The sequence below is a fragment of the Lemur catta genome, chromosome 2 (genome assembly GCF_020740605.2).
Source record: "Lemur catta isolate mLemCat1 chromosome 2, mLemCat1.pri, whole genome shotgun sequence".
In the NCBI taxonomy this organism is placed as follows: Eukaryota; Metazoa; Chordata; class Mammalia; order Primates; family Lemuridae; genus Lemur; species Lemur catta.
In genome coordinates, this window is record NC_059129.1 from 41,517,669 (window position 1) to 41,527,458 (window position 9,790).

The following is a 9,790-nucleotide window of genomic DNA, read 5'->3' on the forward strand; positions in this document are numbered from 1 at the left end:
GCGATCCTCCCACCTCAGCCTTCCAGAGTGCTAGGATTACAGGGGTGAGCCACTGTGCCTGGCCCCAAGGTGTGATCCCTGACACCCCTTCTCCCTTACCCTCACTGCCCAAGACCAGCCCAGCACAAAGCTCTGCTGATTTGCCTCTCAAACCTCCCTGGGGCTCATCATCTCTGTCTCCATTACCCTCCTGGCACACGCTGCCTCCATCTTGCCTGGACCACTGCAGTGGTCTGGCTGGTCACCCAGATCTGCTCATGCTCCCTGCATAAATCCGACTCCAACCCTTTATTTCAAACCCTTTAGTGGCTTCTCATTGATATTAAAGAACAAAATCTTCCTGGTCTATGTTGGCCCCCATGTGCTGCTCCAGCATCCTCCCTGTCCCTCTCCTCTGTGCACCACTGGCCTTCTTTCACTTTCCCCCCATGGGCCACAGTCCTTCCAACTGCATGGTCTCTGTAGCATGCTGTTCCCCCACCTGCGGTCTCTGCCTTGTCAACTCCCGCTTGCCCTTCAGCGATCTTCCCTGACTTCCCCAACCAGGTCAAACCCCCTATTGATGTCTCAGAGCACACGAATCTCTTTTTTGCAGCACTTACTACAGGTGCACTTTTACATGTACTTGTGCATGCATTTTTTAAATACCTGCCTCTCCCACTAGACCATAAGCTGCACAGGAGCAAATTCCTGAAACACAGGGCTCAAAAAATGTTGGTTGAAAGAAAGATTTGTATCAAATACCTGAAGGGCTAACAAAATAGATTCTGTATAGTTAGAGAACAAGGATTAAGTGAAACTTATAGACAGTAATACTTTCCTGAGCACCCACTATATGCCAGATATTGTACTTATTACATATTATCTTAATACCACAATATATGAAGCAGTTAAAATTGCCGTTTCACAGAGAAGAAAACTTCTCTGTTAGGTTAGGCAACGTGCCCAAGGCACACAGTAAACTGTGAAGCCGGTGGGAAGTGGGCCTGTTGGCTGCTGGCTCCCTATTCTCTAGGATGCTGCCTGAGAGGAAGGGTCGTGAGCTTTCTATCACAGAAATTTTCAAGTATAGGCTGGAAACCCTGTGTTTGAAAGTGTTGTGAAAAGAACTCTTGCCATAGCTTCTGCTCCTAGGCCCCCTTCTTAGGCCCAGCTGGCTCATCAGGCTGATTTCTTCCTTACGTCCGTTCCAGGAACTCAGCCTGTGCTCAGTTCCTGCCATCGGACATCCTGCCCTCATCCACGGCATCCCTCAGGGACAGGTCTCCAAGAGAACTCCGCAGTGATAGAAACGGTCTACATCTACGGTGTCTAGCAGGTACCCACTAGCCACCTGTAGCCATTGAGCACTTGAAATAGGGCTAGTGCGACTGAGAAACTGAAATTTAAATTTTATTTTAGTTAATTTAAATTTAAATAGCCACAGGTGGCTAGCTGCTACCATACTGGACAGCACAGCTTTATAGCCTAGGAAACCGTGACACAGTCGACCTATCTCCCCTGGCCTGCTCCCTTCAGTTTTACACACACATAAAAGCTTCTCACAAAGATAGCATTGGACAGTGTATGCCATTTTGTAATTTGCTTTTCTCCCACCAAAGTTGGGTTGTAGATAGTTCCAGGCCAGTATGACCTCCTCTTTTAAGAGTTGCCTAGTAGTCTACTTTGTTGCAATGACCCACATTTTATCTAACCAACCCCCAGTGATGGACATTGGGGCTGCTTCCTTCAATTCCTTCCTTCTTCCTTTCTCCCTTCCCTCCCTCCTCCCTCCCCTCCCTTCCTCCTTGACGGGATCTCACTCTTTCACCCAGGCTGGAGTGCAGTGGCACTATTATAGCTCACTGCAACCTGGAACTTGTGGGCTCAAATGATCCTCCCACCTCAGCCTCCCCCCTCGACAGGACTACTACAGGAGTGCACCACCATGCCTGGCTGATTTGAAAATTTTGGAGAGACAGGGTCTTGCTATGTTGCCAAGGCTGGTCTTGAACTCCTGGCCTTCAGTGACTGGGAAGACAGTGTGAGCCACCACATTGGCTTCATTATTTTTATAACACAACAACAAACACATTTCAATAAACATCTTTGCATGCATATCTACACTAAAGTGGGAGAATTCCACTATGATACATTTCTAAGGGTGGAGTTGCTAGGTCAAAGGGGGTAGTTACACTAAATTTGGTAGATACTGACAAATTGACCTTAAAAAGATATGGTTATGTCAGCCTTCAACAAATGTGTATGAGTGTGTTCCCACATACTGGCCACATTGAAGTTGTCAAGCCTTAATTTTTTTTTCTTTTTTGCTAATCTTTTATCATTTCTTTAATCTCTGATACTTTGTTTCTTTAACTTACTTTTCCTTAATTACTAGTGAAGTTGACAGTTTATCTCTTTATAAGTCATTGTATTTCTTTTGTTTATTGTCTATCTCTTTTGCCAATCTTTCTCTTTCTTTTTCTTATTACTTTGTAAGAGCTCTTTGTATTTTGTCTATTTCATCAACCATTTCTTCCCAGACTGTAAATTGTCTTTTAACCTTACTTAAACGTTTGCCATAAAGAAGCTTTGTCAGTTTTGTGGTGTTCTTTGAGGATTTCAGACATTGATTGCTGAAGAAATGTGGAACAGAAGAAACATGGATAGGCCACAAAGCACAACAAAGTCTTTCACAGTCCTTGCCATTTTGGTCCCTGGCCTCTTGCAAATGTGCTTCAAATTCCAGCTTGGGCCCTCTCCAGCTGTCTGATCATGGACAAATTTCTTAATCTCTCTGGGCTCTGGTCTTCTAGTCTGCAAAATGGGAATAACATCTGCATATAGGGATTTGGAGAAACATGTAGTTCTGGCCTTGGTTAAAGACTTCCTCTGGGCCTGGCACGGTGGTTCACACCTGTAATTCTAGCATTCTGGGAGGCTGAGGTGGGAGGATGGCTTGAGGTCAGGAGTTCAAGACCAGCCTGAGCAAGAGTGAGACCCCGTCTCTACTGAAAATAAAAAAAATTAGCCAGGCATGGTGGCACATGCCTGTAGTCCCAGCTACTCGGGAGGCTGAGGCAGGAGGATCGCTTGAGCCCAGGAGTTTGAGGTTGCTGTGAGCTAGGCTGACGCCACGGCACTCTAGCCCAGGCAACAGTGAGACTCTTTCGCAGAAAAAAAAAAAAAAAGACTTCCCCTGCCTTTCTCTGCAGTAGGTTCAAAAACCAAATCAGAGCAAACAATTGGTTTCTTTTAAAAATTGTTTTTATTAGGGTCTTCTAACTAAACGGGGGTTGGAAACATGGTAAGGCAGAAATTAAGATTTATTGAGTACTTACCAGCCAAGTAGGGCACACTGGATCGTTAACTCGCAAAAACGCTCTGGAGTGCATTTTATCCCCATTTTACCGGGAGCAACCGAGCTCAAGGAATCCAGTTGCGTGGTATCTAAGGCTAAGCGCCTCACCGAGCCGCCTCTGCGCGCCTCCGCCAGGAAGGCTCCAGGCACTTCTCCCGGCGTCCCGCCTCCGCCCGGGCGGGTTAGACGCGCCGTTTCCCGCATGGGCCGAGAGCGCCACGGAACCAACAGGCCCGGCTTCTCGTGTTCCCGGCGCTCTCAATTAAAAGCCAGCTTCTCGCCCCGCGGCTTCCCGCGATGCCTTTCGGGATTTGTAGTCAGACGTCTTCAGCCCGCTCCGAGACGAGGAAGAGCAAGACTCTAATTCCCAGTATGCCCCGCACCGGGCAAGTGCAGCGCCTATTCTCTTCCTCCTCGCTTTTCCATGCCTTCCCTTCCCTGGCTTCTCTGAATCGTCCACTCCAGGCTCTTGTCTGTGAATTCCTTGGACACTTTCCCCATCTTTTTCTCACATTTTTTTCACCACCTTTCCCCCTATTTCTGGGAGCCAATGAGAGATATTGGTTCTGATTAAGGGACAGCTCGAGACTCGGGGTGTGCGAGGAGGATCGACACAGAGTGGTGAGGGAACCCAGGCGGGCGGGCGTGGAGGAGGTGTGTGGGAGGAAAGTGGGAGAGAAGTTAGGAGATCGGACGTTGTGGGTCAGGGTGAATGGGGTGAAGTAGACTGGGCGGGAAGGGGAAAGAGGGGACAGGTTGTCGCCGTGCCTAGCAGAAGTGAGCTAAGACATATAAGAAGGGAAAGACTGACAGATTTGGAGTTTATGGACTGATCTGACCTGGAGGGGTGGAAGAGAGAGGACTGGTCTCAAACAGGTTTCTTTCTCACTGCTTAGCTAAAGATGAGACAAGTCATTGAAATACAAAATGATTTTGCAAGTATAATAATTCCATCACTTGGAAATTGAGAGAAGATTGGAGTTGAGAGCAGAAGTGGGGTGAGCAAGCAGGAAACGGGGGGTGAGGGTGGGCGGGGACGGTTGGTTAGGTTTGGGAGAAATCAGAGGAAATGAGTGACCTGGGAAAGGAAACCACAGAAAAGATGCGGTTATTGTAAGGGCTCGTGGATCTGGAATCAGAATGAGAAAGGCCAGAGGTGACACTGGCATGGACCATGGGGGTACGCTTCTAACATGTGCCTCTCTCAGGTGATGGAGAGCACCCCCTCAAGGGGTGGACTGAACCGCGTACACCTACAATGCAGGAATCTGCAGGAATTCCTAGGGGGCCTGAGCCCTGGGGTATTGGACCGATTGTATGGGCACCCTGCCACTTGTCTGGCTGTCTTCAGGTGAGGAGCCCCCTTCATGGTAGGGACCATGGTGGGGAAATGTAATAGGACTTGCAGACTGGAATAAGTTACCATGGTAGAAAGCACAGCACCCTGGGGGCTGGGGGTGGGGTTGAAGATTACTCCAAAGTGTGGCAGACCAAAACAAATGGAGTTTGTGGGGACTGCAGGACTGATAAAGGCGTGGTTGAGTGAGATGAGATGTTTGACAGGCAGTTGAGGGCAGAGATGCAGATATAAGACAGCTTTTGATATTAATATTTGATCTCTACTCCCCTACAGGGAGCTGCCATCATTGGCTAAGAACTGGGTGATGCGGATGCTCTTTTTGGAGCAGCCATTGCCACAAGCTGCTGTAGCCCTGTGGGTAAAGAAGGAATTCAGCAAGTGAGTCTCTACTGCATTCTCAGCCTGATATACACTTCTCAACAGCTAGATTTCCCAAACTGCTGTTCCTTGAACACTTCCAGGTTCAGTAGGTACGCCACTGAAATTAAATATGTTTGGGAAACTCTGCATACTGCATTTTCTTTCTTAGAGAGTTATGATGTCTATAACAAGGCTCTGATGGGTGGTGCGGTAATGACATTTGTCTTAAGAAGACACTGATTTCAGGCCGGGCGCGGTGGCTCACGCCTGTATTCCTAGCACTCTGGGAGGCCGAGGCAGGCGGATCGTTTGAGCTCAGGAGTTCGAGACCAGCCTGAGCAAGAGCGAGATCCTCGTCTCTACTAAAAATAGAAAGAAACTTTCTGGCCAACTAAAATATATATAGAAAAAATTAGCCGGGCATGGTGGCTCATGCCTGTAGTCCCAGCTACCCGGGAGGCTGAGGCAGTAGGATTACTTAAGCCCAGGAGTTTGAGGTTGCTGTGAGCTAGGCGGATGCCACGGCACTCACTCTAGCCCGGGCAACAGAGCGAGATTCTGTCTCAAAAAAAAAAAAAAGAAGACACTGATTTCACTCCATGGAACAGTGTTCCAGGGGTTACCAGTTCAGAAAAGGCAGAAATGGACACCATTATGGGCCTCCTTCTTTTTGTTCTCCTGACATCTTGCTCACCTCTCTGCTTTGTTCCAGGGCTCAGGAGGAAAGTACAGGGCTGCTGAGTGGCCTCCGTATCTGGCACACCCAGCTGCTCCCAGGCGGGCTCCAGGGCCTCATCCTTAACCCCATCTTCCGCCAGAACCTCCGCATTGCCCTTCTGGGTGGGTACGTCACTTCTATTGCTTCCTAAGCCAGGCCATGGGAACTGGTAATTAAACTGGTGATTAAACTGCTGGAGCTCCTAAGGAGCTTCCTTAGAACCTTGTGGGCTCCACAAGGAATAAGTTGGGCCAGATGTACCTGCATGGTGCGGGAAATGTCCCCCACTCATGGCCCTGGGGATAGGGTGGAAAGAGGGCAGCAAGGAACACAGACAGGGTCCTTACTCTTGGCCCATCCTGGCCATAGGGGAAAGGCCTGGTCTGATGACACAAGTCAGCTGGGACCAGACAAGCACGCCCGGGATGTTCCCTCACTTGACAAGTATGCCGAGGAGCGATGGGAGGTGAGGACTTGGAACTCTGTGTGTTTCTTCTTGTGCTCCTACCTCCCACAACCCTTAGAGGCATGGTCTCCTGTTCTCTTCTGTTCCTCAGGTGGTCTTACACTTCATGGTGGGCTCCCCCAGTGCAGCTGTCAGCCAGGACTTGGCTCAGCTCCTCAGCCAGGCTGGGCTCATGAAGAGGTGAGGAAGCCAGAGGTCCAACAGCTTCCTGCTGTGCCATCTCCCTGGGTCCCTGATGAACAGTACCTGGGGCAAGTCAGGATCAGAGGGAGTTGACTGGAAAAGGTGAACTGAGTAGAGTGTAGCCAGAGATAGCAAGAAAGAATGTGAGAGGACAGGGATAGTCACCTTTCTCTGCATAGCTCCATCATTGTCCCTCTCTGTCCCCAGTACTGAACCTGGAGAGCCGCCCTGCATTACTTCTGCTGGCTTCCAGTTCCTGTTGCTGGACACCCCCGCCCAGCTCTGGTACTTTATGTTGCAGTATCTGCAGACTGCCCAGGTGAGGAGCCCAGGGCCCACTTGCTAGCATGTTCTACTCCTCTCAGGTCACACTGAAAGACTACTGCCTACAGAACTCTGTTCCCTCACTTTCTCTTTCCTCGCTCTCTCCTCCCATTTTCTCCCTCCCATCTCTCCTCCTTTGTCTCTGCCCCATTCTCTCTAGAGCCGGGGCATGGACCTAGTGGAGATTCTCTCCTTCCTCTTCCAGCTCAGCTTCTCTACTCTGGGCAAGGTAAGTGGGGGCTGGAGGGTAGGGAGGTGGGAAGGAAAGAGCAGCTGGGGAGGCAGGAGGGTGAGGAGAATGAACATAGAATGAGCAGAGATGGGGAAGGAGGGAATGAGTGTATGGGGTTAGGGGAGGGAGGCCGGGAGGTGATTTGGACCTTAGCTAGCCACCTCTCTTCCCTAGGATTACTCTGTGGAAGGTATGAGTGATTCTCTGCTGAACTTCCTGCAACATCTGCGTGAGTTTGGTCTTGTTTTCCAGAGGAAGGTATGAGCACCTAGATATTTCTAGGGAGTAGAGGCTCCTAGGGAAGAAGACCCAAGGTGTGTTGCCTTGGCCTTTAAAAAGGGGTGGGGTCTTGGGACAGTAGCAGGAAGTGGTTACCAGGACTGAATACTTGGTTCCTACAGGGAGAGAAGTTGGGGGTTGAGGGTCTGTGTCCTGGGAGGGATCTGATGTCTCAGGCAGGAAGATGTGCACAGTGATCCCTTACAGAGGCCATTTGCCTTTCCCTTCTGTCCTTCCCAGAGGAAATCTCGGCGTTACTACCCCACGCGACTGGCCATCAATCTCTCATCAGGTGTCTCTGGAGCTGGGGGCACTGTGCATCAGCCAGGCTTCATTGTTGTGGAAACCAATTACCGACTGTACGCCTACACGGGTGAGGCTGGACAGGTCTCTTGGGAGAGGAAGTTGTGGGTGGGAGTGGGGAGGGGGAAGGAAGCAGGAGGGAATGCCAGTTCATGTTTATCTGGCAGTGTGCAGAACTCGCTGACGTTTCTTACCACACAGGAAGGGCTTGAGGGTATCTGGGTATGGGGGTAGCCTCCTCATTCTCTCCTCCTGTCCTGGGCTCAGAATCGGAGCTGCAGATTGCCCTCATTGCCCTCTTCTCTGAGATGCTCTATCGCTTCCCCAACATGGTGGTAGCGCAGGTGACCCGAGAGAGTGTGCAGCAGGCCATCGCCAGTGGCATCACAGCCCAACAGGTACCCCCCTTGGGGGAGGTGGGCGGGAGGCTGGGCTGCACTTGACTGTGGAGTACAGGGTGGTCACGTTAGGGAAGGCTAGCACTGGGTCTGTTCTAATAGGTGGGGGTGAGTCGTCTGTGTTTGAGCACCAGGCAAATGAGAAATCAAGGCTTCAGATGTGGGAGTAGGCAGACGCTTGCGGGGGGGGGGGGGGGAGCGTGGAGGGAGGAGGTATAGCCCTGAATTTGTGTCTCCGCACCACTACTTCTCAGCTATATAAACTGGGCCTAATGGCCTCACCTCTGTGGGCCTCAGTTTCCTCATCTGGTAACCTCACAGGGTTATTGGGAGAATTCAATGGAAGACTAGAGGTAAAGCATTTAGCTCAGTGCCTGCCATGCAGTAAGTGCTCAGAAAATAGTAGCTGCTGCTATTTTAAAGAAAGAAAAACAAAACAAGAGTGGAAAGGGCAAATGTGCCAGAGAAGGTACAGCAGACATGACCAGTGGGAGCAGCAACTTGGGATAACAGCTGAGCAGGGATGGGTTCAGTTGATGACAGGGGCTGTGAGTTTTTAAACAATGTAAGTTGATGTCCGGTGACATCAGGTGACAGCTCAGATGACTTTCCTGCATTCTTGCTCAAGCCCTCATGCTATTCTTGTGTTTTCCTAGATAATCCATTTCCTAAGGACAAGGGCCCACCCAGTGATGCTCAAACAGGTACAGACAGGTAACAAGATGTCAGAGGCTGGCAGCCCCTGGCACCTAGTTTTGAGATGATGGGGGGGGAAAGGGGGACAGCCAAAGCGGGAAGGAATGGAGGGCCGGGGTGTCTGCGGCATTATGCCTGAGTCCCTGAAGCCCTTGCCCTGCAGACACCTGTGCTGCCTCCCACCATCACAGACCAGATTCGGCTGTGGGAGCTGGAAAGGGACAGACTTCGCTTCACCGAGGGTGAGTGGGTTCTGGTGGCTGAGCCTTGGTCATTGGTAGACAATTCAGTCTGTCTTTCTTTTTTTTTTCAATATGGGGAAGAGGGAGAAAGGGAGAGGAAGGGGGAGGGGAGAGCAGCCAATTCACTCTTGCCGGGCTGAGAAAGCTTTTCATGCATTTTATCTTTCGCTTACTGCATGGACTGGGAGAGAAAAGCTGGCAAGACACTTTATTTTGGAGTGAATCGGTAGCAAATATCCCAAATCAGTGCAATTTGGATTTAGCTAGGAGAGAGAATAATTCACAGTAATTTCTCTGGTTTTGGTGAACATTAATGGGTTTTCTTACTGTATTACATTGTCTTTCTGAATATGGCTGGATCACACTCTTGTTAAGATGAGCCCCTCGGCAGACAAGCATAGAGAATTAGTTTTAAAAATTGCATTGGGGACAAGCCGAGACCACCTCCTGCTGCTGTCACGAAGAGGCTGGGACTCGGGGTCGCTCCGAGCCTCACATTCTCACCATCTGTCCCCGCGTTGCCCACCCCAGGCGTCCTGTACAACCAGTTCCTGTCCCAAGTGGACTTTGAGCTGCTGCTGGCCCACGCGCGGGAGCTGGGCGTGCTCGTGTTCGAGAACTCGGCCAAGCGGCTCATGGTGGTGACCCCGGCCGGGCACAGCGACGTCAAACGCTTCTGGAAGCGGCAAAAACACAGCTCCTGAGTGCAGGACCCGGACCCGGACCCGGACCTGGACCTGGGCGGGCGGGGCGGGCTGGCTGAGCCGGCCGCAAAGCGGCCGCAGCCTCAGAACTCAGGTGTTTTTTATTTACACGTCGGGACTTTGCCTGTCTAATAAAGCTGTGGAACTGAGCACGCGGCCCGACGCTCCGGGCTGGGGTCCCTCTG

The 9,790-nt window shown here is 50.6% G+C and overlaps 1 protein-coding gene across 4 annotated transcripts; it reads left to right on the top strand.

Moving 5' to 3' along the window:
• Positions 1-3,709: 3,709 nt before the first annotated feature.
• GTF2H4 (general transcription factor IIH subunit 4) lies at positions 3,710-9,754 on the top strand. Of its 4 annotated transcripts, XM_045541596.1 has the most exons (15): positions 3,727-3,961; positions 4,237-4,338; positions 4,549-4,691; positions 4,974-5,078; positions 5,773-5,904; positions 6,148-6,244; positions 6,336-6,424; positions 6,635-6,746; positions 6,912-6,980; positions 7,158-7,241; positions 7,503-7,635; positions 7,833-7,963; positions 8,620-8,677; positions 8,809-8,901; positions 9,433-9,754. In XM_045541596.1, exons 3-15 carry the CDS (start codon positions 4,552-4,554, stop codon positions 9,603-9,605), a joined length of 1,416 nt encoding a protein of 471 aa, XP_045397552.1. In that variant the 5' UTR covers positions 3,727-3,961; positions 4,237-4,338; positions 4,549-4,551; the 3' UTR covers positions 9,606-9,754. The 4 variants fall into 4 exon arrangements, with proteins under 4 accessions (XP_045397551.1, XP_045397552.1, XP_045397553.1 ...); XM_045541595.1 differs by lacking the exon at positions 4,237-4,338 and having other exon boundaries at positions 3,710-3,961; XM_045541597.1 differs by lacking the exon at positions 4,237-4,338 and having other exon boundaries at positions 8,620-8,667; positions 8,823-8,901.
• The last annotated feature ends 36 nt before the right edge of the window (positions 9,755-9,790 follow it).